Raw genomic sequence first — 24,889 nt, 5'->3', positions numbered from 1 at the left:
GAGGATGAGAAGGGGCAGCTGCTTTCTTTATACAACAGGGGCTGGGGGATCTGGAGCCCTCCAAGACACTATTGGACTCTCAGCTCCCATCAACCCCAGCCAACCATGGCCGTTGGTCAGGGATGATGGGTGTTGCAGTCTAGCAACAACTGGAAGGCCATGGGCCCCACATCCATGTTGCAAAGCAGGGTTTCTCAAACCTAGGTCTCCAGCTGCTTTTGGACTACAATTCTCATCATCCCTGACCACTGGTCCTGCTAGTAAGGGATGATGGGCTTTGTAGTCTCCAAAAACAGAACACATCCTGCTCTGGGATCCTCCTGTCTTGCAAGTGCCAAAACCGGGAACATGAAGTCCCACAGACACCTCGAGCCAGGGAGCAGATCCAAAAACAAACAAACCCCACAGCTGAGTAAATAGTGCCAATTTGCAAGTGAAATTAATAATTTGGAAAGTGAAGGCTGGCTGTGAACTGGCAACCATCCCAGACTGGGGACCAGCCATGAGTATGTCACACATCTAGGGAGGGCGAGGGCTGTAAAGCGTCTGCCTTGTATGCAAAATATCCCAGTCTCTATCTCTGTCATCTCCAAGTGGGGCTGGGAGAGACTTCCTTCTTTAAACCCTGCAGAGACTCTGCATGCACAGCAGATAGGGGCAACCACTTTTTGCTTCTTAGGGCGAAACCAGATATAGTAGTTTTGCTTTTACACTTGGAAGAAATTGATCTTTTAGCGTGGCAGCACTCTTTCTTTGGAATTCCCTATCAGCAAGCAAGCAAGTTGCCTTTGCTGCAATCTTTTAGGCACCTGCTAAAATACTTTAGTTCAGGGAAACCTACCCCGATGCATAGAAGCCAACATGTGGTTTAATCTGCTCTTAACTGAACTGTTGATTTTTTTAAAAAAAAAGTTTTAAAAATGTAATTAATATGTTTTTAACTTTTTCTTTTATTGACGATTTCGATGTTTTTATTTCCTGTTTGCAAAGTGCTTAGAGGTTTTATTTACAACCAAACAGTATGTACATAGTGTTAAATGAAATAAAATGAATAAATTAAATCACAGTACAGCAAGAGGACTGCGGGCTTCGCACTTCCTGAGTTGTGACACTGACAAAATTACACCCCACCCTCCCTGCAGCTTCTGGGGGGAGCTCATATTGGCACCAATGGGAGAGTTTGTTTGTTTTTTTAAAAAATATGGTATGTATTTTTATATTGTAAACCATCCTGTTATGTTTGGATGAAGGGTAGTGTGTATAATTTTCACACGTATATAATTTTCACACATATATAATTTTCACACAAATTATCCAGATATCACTATTCATATCCAGGCCTTGTTTCTAATCACCATCAAGACAAAATGCAAACTTGCCCTCATTTGCTTTAAGCCTAGAGACATATGGAAAGAGATCCTCTCCATTTCCCCATAAATAAGATTATGCACGGCTTTATATACATTACTACCAACAGATTACCGGGAAGAAAAAAGCTTGTTAATTTCCCCCCTACTAAACTGGAAACCTCCTTCTTAAGCCTGGCCTGGGGTAGATATAACCGTGGTTCACTGGGTTCATTGTGCCTTGATGACATCCAAGGTTAGCCTGAGGCTGTGTTTCAGTGGCTCAAGAAGATTGCTCACCTCTGAAGGTGAGCAATCACCTTCAGAGTCGTTTTTCCCCTCAGGCAAAGGATTGGTGGCAACAAGGGCCTCTGACACCCTCACTCTGACACAACGATGGCAGAATATTCTCCTAGCTTAGAGAGATCCAGCTGCTCCATCACTGCCCATTTTTCCAGCAGACACCAAAAACTGCAAGACTTTGAATTCCTGAAATTCATTCAGATTGTGCAGATCAGATAGAATTCTACAGGATGTGTTGCAAGCGGCCCAAAGCCAGGTGCAAAATGCGCTTGGCAAAATTTTGAAGGCTGCTTCATTGCTGCTAACGTAGTGGTTTAACTTCACCCCTGGTGGTGCACTCTATTGTCTCTCGAGAAAGACAGGTACCCACAAATCCCACATTTTTTAGTTCCTCATAAACTTTTCCAGTGCTTTTTTTCTTTAAAAAAATGTTTAGGAGTACTCTCATTTTCCTACTCATATTGAAATACTGCCCCTCAATGAGGCCAAACTTAGATTCACAAAATGTTTAGGGGTATGCATACCTCTGTGTGTCCCCGCGGGGGAAAAAAGCGCTGAACTTTTCTAACTTCAGAGAGTCCTGGTTTTGTTTCTGAAGTGGATTTGTTGAGCCAGGGCAACAGGTGAAGGTGATGTGTTGCCTCTACAGAGTGCCTTCTCCAGGCTAAAGCATACCCAACTCTGTCAACCCCGTGCTGCCAGACCTGATCTCTGGCCTCCTCACACCATCTTTCCCACCTTCTTCTGGACCAGCCTTTGCCAAGCCAATGTTTTGGATTACAGCTCCTACCAGCCTCAGACAGCACACCTGTATGATGCCAGAGCAGATGGGACTACAGTGGTGCCTCGCAAGACGAAAAGAATCCGTTCCGCGAGTCTCTTCGTCTAGCGGTTTTTTCGTCTTGCAAAGCAAGCCCATTGACGGCTTAGCGGATTAGCGCTACTAGCGGTTTAGCGGCTTAGTGGCTTAGAAAAAGGGGGGGAAAGGGGGGGAAACCCGCAGGAACTCGCAAGACATTTTCGTCTTGCAAAACAAGCCCATAGGAAATTTGTTTTGCGAAGCACCTCCAAAACGGAAAACTCTTTCGTCTAGCGAGTTTTCCGTCTTGCGAGGCATTCGTCTTGTGGGGCACCACTGTATAGCCACGCTAACTGGGGCTGATGAGAGTTGTGTTCAAAGACATATGAAAGGTCGGTGACAGTCTGGACACATTCCAGTTTGACAATACAGTGGTACCTCGGGTTACAGACGCTTCAGGTTACAGATGCTTCAGGTTACAGACTCCGCTAACCCAGAAATAGTACCTTGGGTTAAGAACTTTGCTTCAGGATAAGAACAGAAATCATGTGGCAGCAGTGAGAGGCCCCATTAGCTAAAGCTACCTTAGGTTAAGAACAGTTTCAGGTTAAGAACGGACCTCCAGAATGAATTAAGTTCTTAACCCGAGGTACCATTGTACCCTCCTTAAACTGCTATGCCCAGAACAGCGAATCGTATTCCTGGGGAGGTCTGAGAAAAGCAGAACACTACGCTACTGTTTCCTTGATGCGGATATAATGCTTAACTATAATTAATGCAAACTTCTCTTCCTGGTTTCCAAACAACTCTTAACCACAGCACAGCAGAGGCCTGCCCAACTTGCAAGGCATCAGTCTAAGCGCAGACCTTTGTGGTGGTCCACAATCTTGTTTTGACTGCTTGCTTCAGACACTGACAAGGCCGCTGTTCAGGCTAATGGTGGGCCTTCAGCTGTGTGGGTTAACATCAAAAGAGCTCCGTCAGGTCAAGCCTAAGGCCCAGATGCTCATGGAAATCCTGCAAACAGAACCTCAATGCAACAGCTGCTCCCTCACCTGCAGTGCCCACCAGCTGTTCTTCAGAGGCATAGTGCTTCTGACAACTGGAGGTAGAGCTCTATAGTATGAAACTATCTGAATGAAATTAAGAACCACCAAAGTGGGATGAGGAAGGAAGAGAGAGAGAGAGAGAGAGAGAGAGAGAGAGAGAGAGAGATGGAAACAGGGCCAGTTTGCTACAAAGCTGTACCAAAGCTGAACAGAAACAAAGATTCTTCGCCTTTTGTAAGTCATTGCAACAAATGTCAGAGTTCAAGAAGAGTTAGCGTTGCGAGTAAGTCCACGAGAAGTTTCTGCATCTACCCAAGTCCTTGCTAATTCCCCCCACCCTGCTCAGTCATCTGTGAGCAGAAAGAAAAACCGCTGTGGATACTCAGGAAAAGAGGTAAACATGTTTTTTTCCCAAACAATGACACCATAAAATGACCACAACACACATTCTGCTATTTTTTCACAGGGGAACAAGTTCAATGTACTCTGTGGTGGTAAGCGACAGAGGAAAGGAGCTTGATAATATAATTCAATTGTTTAGAGCCTACTAAGTTTCTTCCTTCTTTGAGAGTTGATGCAGTTCTCACTTTCTCTCTCTCACCATCAAAAACCTGACAACAGAACAGGAGACTCAAACGAAGGGCAAGACTCTCCCGCTACAAGCGGGAAAATTTCGTACTCTTTCTAGCGCTGCTATGCTGGAGGCAAAATACTGCCTTTATGAGGGCACAGAAGAGTCATTCTTCCATATTCAGAAAGCTGCCTTGCACTACTTGGTGCATCTAGTTGAGTGTTGTCTACACACACTGGCAGCAGCAGCAGCAGCAGCAGCAGCTCTCCAGGGTTTCAGACAGAGGGCACCACTAATCATGCCTGGGGATTGAACAAGGGGCCTCCTGGATGCTTTGCCACTGAGTTCTTAGAATCACAGAATTGTAGAGTTGGAAGGGACCCTGAGGATCATCCACTCCAACCCCCTGCAATGCAGGAATCTTTTGCCCAATGTGGCGCTCGAACCCACGACCCAGAATATCATGCTCTGCAGCATTCAAACACTGCCTTATGCCAAGTGAGATCCATTGGGTCTGTCTAGCTCAATACTGTCTACACCAAGGGTCGGCAAACTACGGCCTGTGGGCTGGATCCAGCCCAGTTGCCTTCAAGATCCAGCCCGCAAACGGCGTGGGTTTTTGTTTGTTTGTTTTTACAGCCGCCATTTTTTCCCCTGTGCCGCCATTCTCCCCCCCCCCCCCGGTCTCCCTCTCACACATTGCGGTGGCGCCTCCTCCCTCCCTCCTGTGAGCAAAGGTGGGCGCTAGTCACGGCCAATTGCCTGCAAAGCTGTTTGAGGCCCTGGCCAATGGGCAGGCGGTGGCTGCGTATGATCAGCGACTGCCCAGTCATTGGGCCTCCGCTACCGGCGGGAAGGCTCTGGACTGAGGGAAGGCGCGGCAGCAATCGGGCTTCCACTACCGGCGGGAGGCCCCCATCCCACCCCCGAAGTGCGGAAGAGGTGCTGGCAGCAGGAGGCCTAGCAGGCCGCAACACAGCACCAAACCCAGGCGAGGGCCTCCCCATCCAAACAATGACTATCATCAGTGGATGTTAGGAAAAAAATTAATTTTTATTTTTATCATCTACAATAGTGTCTGGCCTAATGGAATGTGTCCTTTTAAAATGCATTGGTGGGTTATTTGTGAGACCTGCCTGGTGTGTATAGGAATTCGTTCACCCCCCCCCAAATATAGTCCGGCCCCCCACAAGTTCTGAGAGGCAGTGGACTGGCCCCCGGCTGAAAAAGTTTGCTGACCCCTGGTCTACACATTGATTGGCAGCAGCTCTCTGGGGCTGCAGGCAGGAGAGATGCCGCTGCTGAGGATTGAACCTGGCACCTTCTGCATGCAAAGCAGGTGCTCTTCCACTTAACCACGGCCCCTTCCAAAAGTAGCAACAAGAAAGGGAAGCCAGCCCACTGTGTTTCTATATTGTGCTGCAGAGAAAGGGGCTCTCTTGCGTTTGGCCTGGCTGGTGGAAGAGTGAGGGAGCCAACCATCCCTCCTTCAACAGCTTACTTGGGAATGCTTTCCCTGCTGGCTGTTAAAAGTCAAGGCTCTTCCCTTCCTACACAGCTAGCATGGAAACCAGGCCAGCAAAACAAACAAACAAACAGACCCAATACTAATCACAGGCTTATCTACAGGGTTGCTGCCTGGCGAGGGTTAAAGAGGAGATCTTAAATTGAAAGTTCCTTCCCTGGAAGGCTGCTGGTGCAGAAGGCAGGGAAGCTTCCTTATACTGAGTCCGTGTGTTGGCCCATCTATTGACCTCTGTGTCTTAATGGCTCCTGCTCCTGCTGCACAGAAAAAGCATTTGGGTTCCTGAAATTACGGTAATTCCGATTGCGCAGATAAAATGTAACTGATCGAATACTTCAGAATGGGGTATTAGTATGTGAAAGCAATCCAGATTCAATGATCCCCAGTTGGTGGAGATGTCAGGCGCCCTCCTGGTGCCCAGGCATCTTCTCTTGGTCGCAAGTGGCTGAAAGCCAAGTGCAAAATGCGCCTGCGCCTGGCTAATTTTGAACACCAGTGAGGAACCCATGCTCCCTGTAAATATTAGGGGGGAAATAAACCTCCCATCAAAAACCTTCTCTTCTATTGGTGGAAGAGCCCTGCCAAAGATCCACCCAAGCCAAGATCCTGTTCCCAACAGTGGCCAGAGGATTCTCAGAAGCCCACAAGCCAAGCATGATGGCAACATCCACCAACTAAGAACACCGGATGAGTCCCATGGCCCTTCAGGGTCCAGCATCTTGTTCTTAGAGCAGCCAACCAGATCATAGAATAGAACTGTAGAGCTGGAAGGGACCCAAGGCTCATCTAGTCCAACCCCCTGCCATGCAGGAAGTTAGATGCCCAAGCGAAGCCTTGAAAGCAGGACCTGATCACTACAGCAACTCTCCCCTCTTGCAATCCCCTGCGACTGGTGTTCAGAAACACTGCCTCTGGAACCGGGAGTTCCACTGGAATTACGTAATACCTTTCTTAAACAACTGGCAGCCACTGTTACATCCTTCTGCCGGTAATTCTCCAAGGTGATTCCATGTGGTGTGGAAAGTACTTAATTTCGTCACACTCCTGAATGCAGTGCTTCTCCAACTGTTGCTTGGCTTTGAGAGTGACACCTTCCTCAACTAACCCACCCTCCCCGCCCCAAATGTAGTATCTCCTTATCTGTTCTTTGCAGTACTGCTCTCAGCTCCATCTACAATGGGAATTAATACAGACCTTCCTAACCGAGTTGGCCGTAAGCAAAAAAGGAAACTAGCTTCGTACTGAGTCAGGCCAGTTGTCTATCTAGCTCCAGCCTGTCTGCACTGACTGGCAGCAGCTCCCAACCTGGGGAGCCTGGGTCCCCCCTGCATGCAGAACCAAGCTCAGCTTTGTAACTTAAGAGCACATATGGCAGTGGAAGACCGTTTTTGAAGGCAGCACCAGGTTTTATTGGTTTTAATAGCAGTAATTATTTCCAAAACATTTTAGACAAAGGAGCTTGGAACATAGCCATTAACCCTCTTTTCAAGGTTAGCATTTCCTAGCTCAGCCACAACCAAGAGATTTGTGCCTGCAAAACTCTTGTTCCTGCGGAGGCAGACTAATCCTGCCACCCTTTTTGAATGTGTTAAGTTAAGCTGCATATATATTTTTCGACCCACGTTGGAAATGTCTGTAATTTGTAAGAATCTGATCTCTCCTCTGTAATTCTGCATGTGTTGCAGGGTCTGGCTCTGAGGAAAAGAAACCTCTCTGCACATGCTCAGAGGTAACGTCTTCCCCACTGGATCTCGCCGAAAAGAGTTTCCTTGGCAGAGACTCTTGGCCGTGATTAAGCCCTTCTTCTTTGGGGTGGCGGCGCAAAGAGGTTGCTAAACTTACGCACCTCCTTCCTTTCGGGGAAACGAAACTGGGGTTCTGTATTCCTTATCACCCCCCCACTGCAACAATTCGGGTCAATTGGAAGCGGTGCAGAAAAGGACCTGATCCGCCAGGGCGGCGGAAACTCCGTCCCGCAGGAGGGCTGGAGTTGTGCAAGAGGCGGAGGCGCTTTATTGAATAATAGCAGAAATGCAACTCCTTCCCCTTCGCCCCCACCCGACCCGCGCTCTCAGCTGCTTCCAAGCTTCCAGCGTCCACACTTAAAATAGCCCCCTCCCAAGCCCACTGCAGCTCCCCCAAGCTGTTCATTTCATTTTACCTGTGCCTAGATCGTTGCCTCGGCCTGGCTCCGCGTCAAGGCAACCTTTTGCAAGCGCAGTCAGGAACCGGGGGGTGGCGGGGGAAGCCCAGGCAGGCAAGCAAGCGAGCGTAGCTTCACCCCCCTCCCCGCCCTCTGCAACCCGCCCAGAGTCCCGCTGTCGCTGCCAATTCGCAGAGCAGCGACTCCTCCCTGCCAAACTCCTCCTTCCATAGAAATGGGCGTTTGCCCAGGGCCAGGAGCGTGAAGCAAGACGCACAAACATACACGCCAGCAAAGGGAAGCCTGGAGGCGGGCAGGAGAGATGGGGGGAAGGAGGAGGCCCGATTCGGGGAAAGGAGGGGCCATGCCAGCATGGGAAGGAAGTTTTGAGCGGGCCGGCCTGCTCTTCTTCTGCCTTGCAGCCGCTTGGCTTCCAGCAAAACAGGGCGGCGGCGGCTTCCTCGGCTCGTTCGCTGCATCCTCTCTGCATTGCAACGGCGGGGCCGAAGGGAGCGCAAAGAGACGCGCTCAGGCATCGCCCCTCTTAGGGTGACTCCGGAGCGTCTCCTCTCTGCAGCTGAGATTCAGGGTAACCCACCAGGTGGTTCTTTGGGGAATCCATCTCCCCTCAGCTCCCAGCAAGCATAGCCCGTTTGACCAGGGAGCGTAGTTCCAGAACACCTGGAGGAACAACCAGGCGGACACGGTCCTGAAGGCACTGGCCATTAGGGGGAAGGCGTTTTGGACCAGTGGGAGATCGCGTGCGTTCCGTGCAAAAGGTCCCAGGTGCACTCCCTGCAGCATCTCGCGTTACTAAAGGTGTGGGCACCCTTTGGTCCTCAAGGTGTCTCAGGATCAAAAATCCGTGAAAGCCAACGGGCTTGGGCAATGGCAAGGGATGGTGGGAGTTGCCGCTCAGCAACATCTGGGGGGGGGCAACGGTTCCCAACACCTGCGGGAGGGCTCTGGAGAACCATTGCCAGGCGGTGTAGACAACATTGAACTAGATGGGCAGACACAGATGGACAGAAGGCTGTTCCTAATAGCAGAGCATGTGCTGATGTGTAGGTAGATAGCTAGAGAAAGGCTCACTCCATCTCTTAAAGACACAAATCTGTGGCAAAGATGATCAAAAATTATGGGGTTTGGGTTATTACTGGGTCATTCTTTTTTTTCAGATTTTCTGAGGCTGGCAGAAATTTAAAAGGTGAACACAGCACAACAGGGGGGATACAGTTCGTACTAGACAAGTGAGGGCAAGGGACCCTGTAAAAATGGTACAGAATTAGATCTTATCAACTAGGGAAGGTTAATGGGCTGCTCTTTTTTAAAGGTACAGACCAGCCTAAGTGTAGAATGTGTTGTAAGTTAGGGTGGTTAGGCTGTATTCCATGAGCCCCTGTCTAATACCTGGATCTGGCAAAGATTAAATTGCTGGAATAGTCAGGGCAGCTTGTTGGTGAGGCAATGGCCTAAGTATGCGTCCTTAAGGTAACAAAGGAAGTGGCTCTGTGCCAGAGAGCAAATAGGTGCTCCCCCTCCCTCAACTGGCTGGTGGTTAGAAGGGCAAAGGCCAGAGTTGTGTGTGCGATCTAGCAGCTAGCGGCAGGCAGAAAGCCTGTGAGGGAGAGAATGCCTGGCTTCTGCTAGGATCCAAGGCTGTGGCTATGGGAGCAAACCTTCCTGGGGTGTTAATGCTATGAGCCCCTCCATTGTAGGCTCAGGTTGTATATAGGTGTAAATAAATCATATCATAAAACCACCAGAGTCTCCGCTGTTTCTCATGTCAAGGCAGGCTTCCTCACTCGGCCCTCCAGATGTTTTTGGCCTACAACTCCCATGATCCCTAGCTAGCAGGACCAAAAGTCAGGGATGATGGGAATTGTAGTCTCAAAACATCTGGAGGGCAGAGTTTGCGGAAGCCTGTTCCAAGGGAACCAAACCCTGGGTAAGGTGTCTGGAACCCCCTGCAATCTCACACTACTCAATATATTCGGGTAGCATGCTATCTATATAGCTAGTTAAATTACACAGTACCTTTTTTTTAAAAAAAGGGGTGGGAACCAAATATTTATAATAAAAAATATTTCAGCAGAAGTGGTACCTTTAAGTCAAGCCATGAAAGGGGGTAGGGGTAGAAAGAGAATCAAGAATAAACTAAGTAGGTCACCCTTGACCACTCCATTCCTTGCTAGTGAAAGACAAGGGTGTAAACCTTCAAAAAGTCATTTCTAATGGCTCACAATTGGTAAACTTGCCATTAAATGTTCCAGAAATTAAATTGCAGCCTTTTCTCCCAGACATCTTTATGAAGTTTGCTCAGCTGGCATTGGTAACCTCTAGGTTAAAACTACTGGAGTGCATTATACGTGGGGCTGCCTTTGAACGCAATTCAGAAACTTCCGCTGGTGCAGAATTCAGTGGCAAGGTTGCTTACCAGGGCAAGATGGTCTGAGCACATAACACCAGTCCTGGCCCAAGTACTCTGGGCCCAATTCAAAGTGCTGGTTTTGACATATAAAGACTTACAGTGGTGCCTCGCAAGACGAAAAGAATCCGTTCTGCGAGTCTCTTCGTCTAGCGGTTTTTTTGTCTTGCGAAGCAAGCCCATTAGCGGATTAGCGCTATTAGCGGCTTAGAAAAAGGGGGGGAAAGTCGGAAAAACTCGCAATACATTTTCGTCTTGCAAAGCAAGCCCATAGGGAAATTCGTCTTGCGAAGCGCCTCCAAAACGGAAAACCCTTTCGTCTAGCAGGTTTTTCGTCTTGCGAGGCATTCGTCTTGCGGGGCACCACTGTAAATGGCTCATGACCCCAGCACCTCAAGGACCACCTCTCCTCACATGAACTGACCTGGACAATACGATCATCATCTGAGATTCTTCTTGTGTCCTCTCCCCAGGGAAGCTCCCCTGACACCTCATGACATATTTTTAGGTGCCAGGTGAAAATGTTCCTCAATAACCAGATGTTTGGCTGATTAAACAATCTATGGCCTTTTAAATGTGTTTTTGGGAAGGGGCTTTATTGGTTTTTGTTATGTTATGTATTTGGTGTCCTTATTTTGTATTTTTATGTTGTAAACTGCCCTGTGGTCTTCAGATGAAGGGTGGTATATAAATCTAAATTAATAATAATAATAATAATAATAATACAAGTCATACTGAATAGCTTTTTTTAATACACAAGCAGGCATTGCTGTGTATTTATGAACGTGAAGATAAAGTGCTTAATAAATAGATCACCGCAGATGTAGAATAAGAACATCCAAATAATGCCACTCCAAAGAGAAAAATATTGCAGAGAGGGTTGTCTTCAGCCTTCGGACGCTATCAGATATTGGCAGTCTTTGGGTGTTCCTTCTGCCTCCATCACAGGTTCCTGTAGGCCTGCCCAAAAAAAGATTCAGACTGAAACTATGCCTTTGGGAGTTTAGTAGTTATATTTTATAAATACTGATTAGAAAGTTATGAATCCCTTAAGGACAGAAGCCTTCTGTCAGGGGTAGGGGCAGACTGCAGAGCCCACAGAATAAAGCAAGCTATAAATCAAGTGCTTTAAAAGGGTTCACAAAGTTATTAAATCCCCATTTGAAGGGACAGCCATCTTCCCAACAACACTACGTCAGCCAATCCACACTAAATTCTGGTGCTGTACAGAGTAGATGTACACCGAGCAGAGTGCTGAGCATATCAGCAATTCCAGATTACTTCTGTGTGAGAATGTTGCAAGATAACCCCTAAGAGAAACATTTTTTCCTTACTCCCAGTTGGTAGTTGGGCCTGAACAGAAGTAGACAATAATCTACGAAGTCTGTAAGTGTGCATATTTTCACTGTTTAACACACTCGTTCTTTAATAGGAGGAGGCAGAGGAGAGAGATTTGCTAACAGGACACAACCGGGGTGCTCATTTACCAAGCAGCAACTTGCCACAGTGGGGTATGCATTCACTCTTAACTGAAGGTACTAGTGATCAGCTCACCACATGTTGGGAGAATTTTGCCACACCTGCACCCGGATGTCTGGGAAAACAGGGGTGTGGTTAAACTTTCTTTAGCACCCAATGAGAAAAACCAGCTCAGGAGCTGCTGCAGCTCAAAAGCTGTTCCAATATATTTTCAGTGGTAAATGTGTCTTAAAGCAGCCTTCCCCCAGCCTGGGTGTTTTGGATTACAACCCCTGCACTTTCTGGGGTTGATGGGTGTTTGTGAAGGCTGCTTTAAGGCTCTACTACGCATGTCCTTTGGGACTGAGACAGTTGGAAGGTATCAAATCTACAAGCCTTTTGTCAAACCCACATTGTAAACAGAGGAAGTTGCACCATCTTTCTGCAATCTTATCAGATTCATGGCTTTCTATGAATTTAATATTTGCTGTTTCAGATTCAAATCTCACACTGCACCCCACAACCACAAGGGAAGAGGGGAACAATTTGACAACACTTTCCCAAGCAGGAATGAATGCCATATATTAAGAGACTCCAAAAAGCTGAAAGTTGGGCACCGTTAGTACTTACTCTGCATGCTGTAGTCAGTCATCAGCAAAGGGAAGCCACTCAAACTCTGCTTCGGTGCTGTGGAGGGCAGCAAGTCACTGGCAGGAATACTGCTAGCAAGAGGTGTCATTATTCCAGCATCTTCTTTTTCCAGATCAAACACACAGAGAAGGCAGACTGGGGGCGTAACGCCAGGCCCTCTAGGGAATAAGTCTTCTTCATTTTTCAGGTAACTCCTCAGCGCCCCACTGTGGTGAATGGCTCGTTCACGGGACCAAACCCAGTGTGTGGGCTCCTTTAACATTATCTAGAAAAAAAGGAAGCCTGAATTATCCCAAAAGAGAACTATGTTCGGAAAACTTTGGGGAAAGAGAACCGAACATTTTGTGCCACATAACCTGCCATATAGCATAGAGTCAAATCTCTGGTCCATTTAACTCAGTATGGCCAGTGAGAGGCTGTGGCCTGGAGGGTCAAATTCAGTCCTCAAAGCTGAGGTCATCGCTGACTGTTTTGTTCTTACAAGCAGGGCTTTTTTCCCCAGGGGAAACTCGCTGGAACTCAGTTCCGGCACCTCAGGTGGGTACCATTGCCATTCTAAGAGAAAGAGGGAGGCGTTCATGGTGAGTTCTGGCACCACTTTTTTCTAAAAATATAACACTGCTTAGAAGTATTGTCTACATGCACACACCACTGCCCATACCTTCATTTCTGAAGACCTATTAACATGATCACCAGAAAAGGACATTAGCCTGATGCTTTTTTGGTGGTCATCCTGCAATTGTGGAATAATGTTCCATACAATGTTAGGCATGGCTTATGCCTGGATAGTTTTATACAGACTTTATTAGCAAGTTGTTTTTTTGTCTTAACTGCAGAGCCTAATTGCAGCTAGGGATCTGATTGTAGCTGCATACCCATTACAACTTGAAAGCACTTTTTAAAAAAGTCTGGGCATTGTAGTTTACCCCCACGGAGCTACAATTCTCAGCAAACTAGAGTGCCCACAATTATATGAGAAAGTTCATTCTCTGAATGTGCTTTAAAGGTAGCGTGTATACACAGCCTATGTCGCCAGGTCATGGTAAATGCATTATGCTGCAATTTTGATGTTTGATTGTTACTTTTAATTATATGAGATTCTTTTACTGAGTTGTTTTAAAATCTTCTTGTTGTATTTCATGGGAACTACCTTGGGGAGAATTTTGTTCTTGAAAAGTGGTACAGAAGTTTGCTAAATTAAATAAAAATACAGGAGACTTTCCCATTCGTACCTGAAATGCCAAGGACTGAACCTTGAGACTTTTGAATTTCCTTCAGCCATATCGTTTCTCTCCCCCCCCCCCATCCCAAGGAAACAAATTCCAGTAGATCCCCCAGCAGAATGAGAGGATTATTCTGCTCTCCCTGCCCCCACTAGTGCACCCAACTTAATTTATCTTAACACACCAAAGGCAAGAACATGGCAAGTCAAGCGATCTGCAGCTAACCTCGTCACAGCAGCGTCTGCTAACAAATGCTCTGTACTTCATTTTGGCCCAAAAGCCATCCCGCATTTTCAGGAACTGTGGGAAAAGCTTCCTCCAGTTGTCACCAAGTGCCCAGGGGAAGATCTCATATTTGTAGTCCTCTGTGTCTTCTTCCATGTCATTTGCTAGGTACCTGTAATCAGGAAAAAGTGGTGTGGGGGACAGTGGAAAGCCTCCAGAATTCCTTCACAAAGCAATGGATGGTCTTCAAGCAGCAGAAGGAGTTCATCAGAGAAGTTATGTTCCAGCTTATAATAAAGTTTCAAAAACTAAGGGGTCAAAAGTTGCTCACTGTAGCCAATATCTTTCCTCTCCACCATCAAGGGTGGCCATGTGTTCTACCAATAACAGCCCTCTATTTGAAGTGTTGTCTGGTTCAACTCACAAAGAAGCCCAAGAAAAGAGAGTAGGAGGAACCCTGAAGTTGCCCCTCAACAATTAGCACCTGTATAACAGGTTAAGATTGCATTCTTGGGGCCTAGATGCACATGACACTAATTGGGCTGCCCCTGATCATGTTCTTCAACAACCTCATTTGCAAATAAAGAAAAAAAAAATCACCTGCCATCATCACCTTTAGGAAAAACAAAAGGTCTACTTGCTTACAACAGGAGTTTTCTCTAAACCTATTTGCACTTTGGGGACAGGTGTTTTTTGCTGCAATTGTACTGATGGAATTAGGGCGAGGAGGAAAGTTTAGCTCCCCTCTCCCCATTGTTAACAGTTTCCAGTTAGAAACAGGGGTCCTCTGCACCTGTAACTAAATTGTGACTGGGAGAAACACAATTAGTTTCACATGTTGTTAACTTACAGTGAGCTAATATAGTAACCTTCCCCCCCCCCACACACATTGTAAGAGTTGTTCTGCTGCACTAATAAATATGATGAATAGCAAGTATTTGGTGACATGGACTAAACTCCTAGCCTAATAAATATTACAGGTCACCTCCCCACATGACCGAACCAATAGAAGAGCACCAAAATAAACTTACAGAGCTATGAAGAGATTAGTCCGTGTGTATTCCTCCGTATGCAGGCCAGCACGTTTGAAGTACATCATAGTCATAGCTATAAGATACTGAATAAGACAGCTTAGCTTTAATAAAATCTATAGTAGACCACAATAATAATTTAAGAGATGTGAAAGGAAGGCAAAAGCATTAAGAGGGTAGAAAAGTCAGCTACAAGACATTCCTCCAACAAGAAGCAAAGAATCAACATTATGCCCTGCTTTGTTGGTTGGTTACTACACAGGAAGGTTTTATCCAGAGTTCAGTCAGAGGTTTGTGGTGGTTGTTTTTTCACTTTACCAATCTTGATTGCAAATGGGCCTATCACTGTGATACTGTCTGAATGAAATTTAACTCCTGAGTTAAAAAGCAGTTCTTTATACAGTCTCCCACAACCTGGTATCCACTAATGCTTTTGACAACAACTTCCATCAGCCCCAGCTTGCCATGATTGGTTGGTGCTAATAGGAATTGCAGTTGAAAACACCTGGAGGCACCAGGTTTTTGGGGGGCGGGGCGGGGCAGGGAGGCTACAGATAGTGAAGCGGGCAGTTTTGAAAATGGATTATATTTATTTACTGAATTCCTATATCCCACACTTTAGCATCAAAACAATATCAGGGTAGATGACATACTAAAACACAGATAAGCTAATCAGATTAAAAAACAAAACAAAAAAACTACCATTACAGTCTACAATTAAACATGTAAATTGTTCCATCTGTCACACCATTAAAATGGTTACTACTACTACTAATGTGTAAGTCATACGGAAAAGATGTATCTTCTGCTGGCAGCAAAAATTAAATAGTGATGACACTTGCATGACTTTGGGGTTGAGGGAGGCTGTTCTGCACCCAGGGCACTACCCCAACGAAGGCTCTATTCTGAAACCCCAAATTATGTTTGGCAATGGTACAAGCACAAGAAAATCTGTGGTGGGCCTCAAATAGTAAGCAGGTGTGCTCCTTCAAACAGCTGGGCCCAAAGCCATTTAAATCTTTGTACGTCAAAGCCAGCAGCTTGACTTCGGTTCAGTAGTCAATGGGCAGCCAGTGCAGATTTTTAAGGACCAGTATTGCACAGCTGCACTAGCCAATACCTTAGGGTCTGCAATTCTCACTAGGTGCAATCTCTGAATTGTTTTTACAGGCATCCCCATGTACAGGACTAAATGGGAGGTTATTGGGGCATGGACACCTGTGGCTAGGCTCTCTCTATCCAGGAACAGCTGTAGCAACCCACCACCAAAGCCACTTGAGTCTCTAGAAATTGTAGCGTCAAGGAGTACGTGCAGACTATGCACCCAATGTATCTGGGGAAACTGCAAGCCCGTTCAGAGTAGCCTTCTCACCTATTTTCTGGACCTGGGAAGCACCAATCACCTCAAAAATTTTGGGAATTCAGCTTCAGTTTACTGGTCTTCATCCAGCCTGTCACTGTCTCAAGACACTGATTACAGAAGCTGTACAGCTTCTCCAAATTCAGACAGTACAAAGACAGACAGAGCTGAGCATCAGCATACAGATGATGCCTTGCCTCCCAAATCACTGTTCCCAATGGGTTAATATGCATGTTAAAAAGTATGAGATATGAGAGTTGCTTTTGGTGGAAACGGATGCAAGCCATGTGGAGCCGATTGCTTGAATATTTGTTTCAGAGGTGAGTAGATCTGCTGCCTGCTATATGGCAGCTCATTTACTTCCACTACACTCCTGCTTGAATATATGTAAATAAAGCAATTACTACAAAAATGCTAGTAACTTAACAGTGTTCTTGTAGTAACTGCATTGATTGCTCCCCTCTAGCACTCTCACTGAAATAAGCAAACCAGAAATGGTGTCGTGAAATTTCCCTCTTTGCTTTGGCATTCATATAATTAAAAAATTGAATGCCATGCTGTAATACTGAAAGTGTAGGGTGGAGGACTTGGGAGGGGGGGAACCTACCTTATCTGAGATCCTGTAGCATGTATCCATTGAAAGGAATTCTTGTATCAAACTATCCTCTGATGAGAAAAGAAAGCAAAATATGTTTTAATCCATACCATTATTTGTGGACCATCTAAAGCTTTTATAACCGACTGCCTCATGCAGCTTCAATGTATATTTATGGTACCTGAGAAGCACTGTTTGTTACATTCAACCAAGCAGCCATTCTGAGCAATCCACTTTCCAAGCTTAACTACATTATAGACTAAAAGTAGAGTTTTCATCTTGCTGAGAACTGAATCAAAGGGCGAGAAGTATCTAATGAAGCTCATGTACAGTACAATTTGTTTTCCATCTGCCCTGCCCTTTCATCTTTGTAGCTTGGGGTGGGATAACATCTGTTTCAGACATAACACCAAACCAAAGTTAAAACAACCAGGGTTTCTCAGCACAGTGTGACACCAGAAGACAAACTATGGGGCGCCTCCAGACTTCCAGTATTTTGTGTAAGGGATTTTCAAGGGAATACCCAGAAATGTTAGGTTTACACAATTAAAGTGGACTAAAGAACTCCATCACCCTAGTACAACAAATCCACTTTTAAAAAGAGAATGATTTTTTTGCAGTTAGGAAAGTGAGAGAGAAACATATTGAGGCAAGCAAATGATTAACAAGATGTATAAAGGTAAAGGTAAAAGTACCCCTGCCCGTACGGGCCAGTCTTGACAGACTCTGGGGTTGTGCGCCCATCTCACTTAAGAGGCCAGGGGCCAGCGCTGTCCGGAGACACTTCCGGGTCACGTGGCCAGCGTGACATCGCTGCTCTGGCGAGCCAGAGCCGCACACGGAAACGCCGTTTACCTTCCCGCTGGTAAGCGGTCCCTATTTATCTACTTGCACCCGGAGGTGCTTTCGAACTGCTAGGTTGGTAGGCGCTGGGATGTATAAACACAAGCAAATCAGGATGAATGTTTCGTAAAGAGTAGATAGAATTTAACCTCATTGTAAAAGCTTTGTGCAAATAAATTGGTATGCATGTCCAAGCAGCAGCTCACCTGGAAGAGTCCATGGTTAGCCTGCTGAGAGACAGTCAAACGCACACCATTTTGCCTAAACAAGTAATGACTTAGCATTGTCTGCAAATCAGGCTATTGACTAAGAACAGGGCAACATTTTTACTATACCCATTAAAAGTTGGCAGAGCTGCTAGGGACGAGAAAGTCTGCAAGCTACCAATCTCTGTACAGGACTGTGGGGTCAGGTATCTCACCCAGGAGATTGAAGAAGGCCTCTTGTTCTTCTCTGTGTAGAAGCAAAGGTGGTTGCTGTGAAGTTTTCAAGGCTGCTGTGGTATTCTCTCTCTCAGGCCCCTGTGCATCACTGCTGAGTACCCCAACACCATGTGTGATGCGCTGTCGTCGTCTTGTGCTCCCTGGCTTCACCCCTGTGGTGACCTCAGGAGGGACACAAGTGCTCTGGTTGTCCCGCATTTTTCTTCTCAAATTGGAACAACAGAGGCTCAAAAAGAACCTTTCTGGGGAGGAAATAGTTTAGATTCCAAGTTACCAATGAACATAAAATGCTATCTTCCCTCCACTAAGAATCTGGGACAATTATGCATTATAGGACATGTTATAAGAAAAAAAACAGCTTCCTTTCCCTTATGGGGTATTCTGGAGCCTGTACAGAGTCCTTAAGTGGGTTCCGTCTCGGTAGGAGAAAATAACAGAGGCCAACCAGGGTATATTGAGAAGCAAAGTCTGATCGTTATTGCAAAGAAATAAACTGTTGCAACAGGGTCCCCACTCACCACACGCAGGAAGGAGAACCCAGAACAATGGTGTGCAAGCCCTTATATAGACTTTTGAAATTGCCCACCGTGTAGCCCAAGACCAAGCCCACAAAACATCATACATACATCACAGAAGGAGGCTGTCTGCCAAGATACCTGATAATGGTCACTGATTACATTACCTGGGCAGCCTGGCCATTCTTTTGTGATGGTAAATACTTTAGTTCCTGAATCCAGGTCACAGGCTCACCCTATTCATACATAAATACATCCTTAAGACAGGATTTGTAAGCAAAAAGATAATGGTAAGGCTTTCCCCCACTGCAGGGGATATATTTAAGGTCAATTTGGGAGAGCGATGGCTTCAGGATTGCTCTCCTGTACTATTTATACTTATGCATGTGTTTGCCTTGTACATTTATGAACATTTATTTTATATTTGAGACCTTAGAATTCTTATAATAGGCACGAGGACTGAAAATCTTCCCAGATGGGATGTCACACACCCTTTTCTGTATAAACGTTATACAAGTCGTAAATTCCTGTTAAAAGCTTGCAAATAGTTCAAGGGAACTGGAAAAACCAGAGGCTGAAGAGGACATGTGTTCCCATTTAGGCTGTCTCCCCAATGCTTTGGGCTGAGAATATACATACAAGCAAGCACTAGGAAGACTGAAGTCATTAAAACACAGTGGCTAATTCCCTGAGATACTAGCAGGTTGTATCACAGAGTAGGCTGTATTTTTTTTATTTCAATGTAAATATTTCCCAAAACTGCATCCCAAAACAATTTACAGTATTTGAGCCCGGTTTTTATCACTCCTGGAGTTTAGACCATACATGTGACATGGGCACTAGGAATTGTAGCTCTGTACAGGGGTAAACTAGGGTTCTTTGGAAGAAGCCATGTGCTTTGTGCTCAGCCATGGTCTGCAGCACAGGGCAGAAGCAACTGCTGCCAGCCACACTCTATTCTGTCTAAAGTAACATTCCTGCTTATATCACCCACATACCCAGAGGTTTAACCTGAGCCCCAGCTAGTGGGCCAACATACGCACTCATTTCTGGAATTTATTATGAATACAGGGACTCAAGGACTCAACACCACTTTGATATTGAGAGTAGTGATTAGTAAACCAACCCTATCTGGTCCAGCTCCGTCAAACTGGAGGAAGCAAAATCCAACGATGTACCTAGCCATTATCTAACGTACCTCACTGCACTGGACCAGGCAACATTTAGAAGTTGGCAGCAGTAGTGCTGCTGGGCCACAGGCATACATAGAAGGCACTGTGTCCAACTTAGTGCACAGGTTTTAGATCCAGAGGATAACCACAGTTACCTAGTTGCCTAAAGTGTATTTCATACATACTCAGAGGTACTCCTGTTGCTACTACCACCAAATGTTTCTGGAAGGGCACTCCAGATTTACAAGTAATTAAGGAAGAGAAGAAGCTCAGGATTTAATCTCTGACTGCACCAAACTTTTTAGTAACACCTATAGGTGCTGCAGGACTTTTGCCCCCAAGCTACCAGGCTTCCTGCATGACACACACTGTTTATTATGTTTTTAAGGGGCTTGAAGGCTTTCTTTAGCTGTAACAGACTGGCATGGCTATCCTGCTAGAATTACTTCTTATCCATCAATTACCCCCCACTTTGTGGGAGTGATAAACAAGCCATATTGCCAATGGCAGGGAGAGAAATAGCACCGCTTCTAAAAAATGTGTGAACAACAAATTATTGAATTCCATTGGGACTATTATTGGCGGGGAAACCCAGATTTCAACCACTTTCATCACATTTTCTTTCCATTTGAAGATGGGGTAAGTGGAGAGAGAAAAAAAAAGGCAAGACTGCAAAACAAAAATCAAAATCCTTCCAGATTACCATTGTTATGTTCTTTCACTGAAGTCTGTCACACAGGTGATTGGAGTTTCCCCAAGTACTTTCTTAAGAGGAGCAAACAAGACCTACCAATAAAAAAAACAGGTAGCATACATTGGTGCTGAAGAAAATGATAGAGCCCCAATTTCTGATGGGTCAAGTATTGGTACATGTAACCTACTGATCTGAAACACAGTGAAGCACTTCATTCTTGTAAGCTCTGAATCAGCCACAAATTTAAGTAATGGGCTTAAAATTTAAAAAGGTGTGCCACCCAAAATTAAATGGGTGGCAAAGTCTATTAGTAGGGAAGCAATGATTTTGCTGAACTCGTTAAAATATAAATATATTGTGATTAAAAACTGGGGGAATCAAAGGAATAGTAAATAGTTCAGAGCAATACACCCACTGTACACAAACACATATCTAGCATTTCCAAATGTTAAAAAAATTCAAGCAGACTCTAGTCCGCAAACCATTAAAATGGTTAGGCCTATCTACTGTTTTTGCAGCAAGAGACTAACACAGCTTCCTATGGGAATACATCATCCTGCTACACACAATTATATTACACATTTTGAACTGCAGATTGGGATGAGGGGGAGCAGCTCCTTCACTATCTCCATTTTCCTCTCCCCACCCAAATCCTTCCTTTAGCTCAACCTCCTGCCCAAAGTGGACCTTTTAAGTTTGCCCCCAAATGAAAACCAAGAAAACCAGACATATATGGCCTCTGTAATGGATTTCCTTCCCACTCTAATTAAACCAACATGAGCTTCCATGGTTTAATTTCGCGGCTTATTTTACAAACAACCCTGTAAGGAAGCTCGCTTGAGGGGGTGTGCGGCATGTGCCCTCTGGCGGGACTAAAATGCCAAAAAGAGGAGGAACGATCAACTTCTCTTCTGGGGAACTCAAGGGCGAGTTGACTTTGAGGGAAACACACCCAAGAAAAATAAAGTGGAGACACCCCCCCTTCTCTCCAAAGGGCCCCTTCCCTCAAAACACATTTTCCCGCCTTTTTCTCTGCCTCGCCTCCCTTCCCCCACCCTTGCACCTGAACAGAGCAAACCACCCAGCTCGCAAAAAGCCACAGGTGGGCGGAGCACCACGCTAAACGCCGTTTCACCTCACCCCACCGCCCGCGCGCGGCTTTTTTTATAGGCTCCGCCGGGGATCCTGCTAACCCAATCGCCGCCCGCGGGACGGACGGAGGGAGGAACAAAGGCTATTGAACATCCAGTCCCCGCGTGCCCTTTCGCGAAGCTGTCCGTCAAAGGTTCGAGCCTCCTTGACGGGCAGTAAATCACTTTGCGAGGGTTCTGTGCGCGCGGGCGGGGGGGGGGGGCGCGCTTATTGGCTGGGGGGTGGGTTGCGAGCCGGATGGCATGCGGCAGGGTTTACTTCTGAGTAAACAGGCACAAATAAGGCTACGATCTTGCGCCCACTTGCCTGGGCGTTAGGCCCCACTGAGATCAAACGCCTGCCGCATGCTGCTACATCGCCCCGCAGGACTGCGCTGCGTAGCGGGGGTTAATTTTGGGGCCTTTCTAGTAGCACAGGTGGCGGCGAACCCTTCCTAGCAATCACTGGGGGCTGCGGCTAATAATGGGGTTGCACTCCCAGGTTTTGGTTTTTTAATTAACAAAATTAAAATAAACATATATACCTTTTAAAAAATTGAAAATGTGCATTTTGTAGGGTGTGTGTTCAAATGTTTTTTAAAAGGTACATGTGTTTATTTTAATTTTGTTAATCAAAACACACACACACACACATATATATATATTGCTCAAGGTAGTAAACATGCACTAACTCAGCTACATTGGTAAAGATAAAGCGCTTTATCTGCGTTATAACACTGTGACACCAGATGGCAATGTGGAGTGCTGTCTTTCGCCAACGGGATTCCCCTGTAGGAAACTTACAACGCGTTTAACTGAATCGCTTCTTTGACGTGTTACCTACTCAGCTGTAGACTGGTAAAGAAAGAGCATTTTATGTGTTGTATATGCATTGTAACACACGGCGACACCAAGATGGCGCTGTGGAGATCCGTTTTGGCCAACGCGGTTTTCTCATATAAAGTTTACAACGCCTTTTTCCTGAAACGCTTCTTCACTGTGTCTAGAGATCCAGCCATGGTTTCCAGTGCTGTGCCAACACAACAAACCTGTGAAGTAGGCTGGGCAGAGCGTGGCTGACTCAAGCCCCCTCTACCCATTTTATAAAGCAACCCTGTGGACATAGATAGGAAGAGAGTGACTGGCTCAAGGGCCCCCTCAATTTTATTCTCTGAAAAACTGTGTTCAGTAGACTAAGCAGACATCAGCCGCCCTCCTTGCACGTCATAGAATTGCAGACATCAGAAGGAACCACCAGCAACTGAACTATCCCAGGTATACCCACATTTTCCTCGCAGCAAACCTCATTCCCTTTGGGTAAGTGCTCAGAACCCCCGGAATCTCACACTGCTCAGAGGTTGGCGTGGCTTGCAACAATATTCACAGATAAACCACCTTCTGAAATACACAAAGGGTTGAGGCAGGCTATTTTCAATTACAGGTAGGTCTTGGAGAGATCCCTGCCTCATGGGAATAACTGACTGTTAATTGGTGAAAGGAGGAAAAGTAAAGTTACATTATATTAAGACAATTTACAGGACAAAAATTTTAAAAGAGGGAAAGGATTTGCTGAAATAGTTGACCTAGAATACAAAAAAGGGAGGTGTGAGGAGGTCAAGGAAATAAGCTAATGAAAGAATAGTAAAGAGGAGATCTGAAGTATTTTTTTTGTGTGTGTTTTTGTTTTTGTTCAATGGGTTTTATTTCTCTGTTTTTCTTTATTCTTTCTTTTTTTAATATTGTGGTGTGTTGTTTTGTTTTTGTTTAATGTGGTGTGTTTGTTTTTTCTTTCTGTGATTGTTGAAACTTTAATATTATTATTTTTTTTAAAAAAAAGAGAGATCCCTGCCTCAAACTTTGGGGAGCCACTGCCTGCCAGTGTAAACAGTACTGTGCCAGATGGGCCAATGGCCTAACTCACTAGATTATTCTGCATAATCATGTTATAACATTGATGGGATCATTGTACTAATCACAAAAAGTAGCCCGATTAAAAAGTGACAGAAAATTGCACTGGAAAGCGCAGGATAGCAACCACTAGCTGGCAAAATTGTACAGCCTTGAACACATCAGATATTGGACATAGTCTCCTGTGCATATCAAATAACTGCTGGTCTGGAAGCAGCCACTCTCAGCCTAACCTACCTCACAGGACTGTTGTGAGGGTCAAACAGGGTGGAAGTATGACATATATTGCCTTGAGCTCTTTGGAAGAGGAGGGATATATGTGTAATGGAATCACTAGTTGCAACCTCCTAAAAATGGAGGATCAAAATCAATGAAATCCAGGTGTTACATTTGTGGCAGAGATTTAACTTGATTACCAACCCTCAAAATCATTCATTTTCTCTAATGTTCACACAACAATCTTATGTAGGAGCAGCCTGAGGCAGAAGAATTAAAGCGACGTGGCTAAGGCATGATTTGAACCCATGACTTAAGTTCTAACTACTCCCCCCCCCTTTTTTTTCTTAGACCGCCTTCCCGCTTAGCAACGGCTGTTCCATCCCAATTGGCCCCGCTGGGAACATTTCTTTGATTGGAGAAGACTCCAGACTTTGGACCAATCACCGGGAGCCACGGGACTCTCTTTCGCCTGTCCGGCGCTGGAGGACAACACCGAGTGGATCTGTTTGGATTGTACCATGTGAAGACTGGAAGGAGGGGGGGAGACTGCGAGGAATTAAAGGACTACCCTCTCTGATATGAACCTCTCTCGAAATACAAGTTTTAATCACTCGACGAGAATGAATCTACGACTCTCCGGTCGGGAGGCTGTGAAACAGAGCGGGGTCGGGGAGAAAGTAGATGACTGAGGAAAGCGTTTGGTAGGTCCCGAGCGGAAGTGAGGTATCAGCTGAGCGTCGGGGCTTCCGGTTAGGCAGAGAAGAGAGGAGTTGGTGCTGGTTGAGGTGGGCGCAGAGGCTTCCGGGGCTGCCGGGATTAGGTGAGTCGTTAGGGTAGCGGGAGAAGGTCGCGGGTGGCTGTCAATAGAGAGTGGAGGGCGGTGGGCCTAGGCCCAGGCAGGGCTGGGAGTCAGCTGTCATGGTTCTCGGACGCAGGCGAGGCCTTCCCCCTCCGCTCCAGCCCTGGCACCAGCCTCCAGGTGAAGCTACGTGGAAGGGCTGCAGCTCAACAGCCTAAACCAGGAACGGGGAGATCTGACCCTGCTGACGTGGCTGGACTCCTGCAGCTGCCACCATCTCTGGCCATTGGTCCTGCTAGCTGGGGCTGTTGGGGGTTGCAGCCCAGCAGGGTCTGAAAGGCCAAAGCCTCCTCTTCCCCAATCCCTGCTGCTAAGTGTATTCCCAGCCAGTGTTAGAAACTGAGATATGAAAGCTAGGAGCTGAATGGCACCTTAAACCTAGGCTATGGGCGCAACAAC

General features: G+C 46.0%; 3 protein-coding genes across 8 annotated transcripts in view; 1 reads left to right on the top strand and 2 right to left on the bottom strand.

Moving 5' to 3' along the window:
* The window catches only part of CAPN1 (calpain 1), a 44,552-nt gene extending 36,736 nt beyond the window's left edge, over positions 1-7,816 (bottom strand). The window contains exon 1 of the mRNA XM_079957544.1: positions 7,755-7,816. The gene's annotated coding sequence lies outside the window, so the exon portion shown is untranslated. The remainder of the gene's footprint in view (positions 1-7,754) is intronic.
* Positions 7,817-10,896: 3,080 nt separating this feature from the next.
* Positions 10,897-21,528, bottom strand: LOC307205352 (speedy protein 1-A-like). 4 transcript variants are annotated; one of them, XM_079957647.1, is made up of 8 exons: positions 21,438-21,528; positions 20,384-20,466; positions 17,972-18,235; positions 16,720-16,778; positions 14,753-14,838; positions 13,722-13,893; positions 12,253-12,538; positions 10,897-11,124 (listed from the first exon to the last, which is right to left on the bottom strand). In XM_079957647.1, exons 3-8 carry the CDS (start codon positions 18,189-18,191, stop codon positions 11,051-11,053), a joined length of 897 nt encoding a protein of 298 aa, XP_079813773.1. In that variant the 5' UTR covers positions 18,192-18,235; positions 20,384-20,466; positions 21,438-21,528; the 3' UTR covers positions 10,897-11,050. The 4 variants fall into 4 exon arrangements, with proteins under 4 accessions (XP_079813773.1, XP_079813776.1, XP_079813774.1 ...); XM_079957650.1 differs by having other exon boundaries at positions 17,972-18,231; XM_079957648.1 differs by lacking the exon at positions 21,438-21,528 and adding an exon at positions 21,327-21,410.
* A 2,486-nt stretch (positions 21,529-24,014) lies between these two features.
* SYVN1 (synoviolin 1) overlaps positions 24,015-24,889 on the top strand; it is a 29,017-nt gene continuing 28,142 nt past the window's right edge. For 2 of the 3 annotated variants that reach the window (XM_079957549.1, XM_079957546.1), the window contains exon 1: positions 24,341-24,451. The gene's annotated coding sequence lies outside the window, so the exon portion shown is untranslated. The other variant, XM_079957548.1, reaches the window with a different exon arrangement.

Source organism: Podarcis cretensis (assembly GCF_951804945.1).
Source record: "Podarcis cretensis genome assembly, chromosome: 16".
Lineage (NCBI taxonomy): Eukaryota > Metazoa > Chordata > Lepidosauria > Squamata > Lacertidae > Podarcis > Podarcis cretensis.
This window is presented reverse-complemented; position numbering and strand designations above follow the sequence as displayed.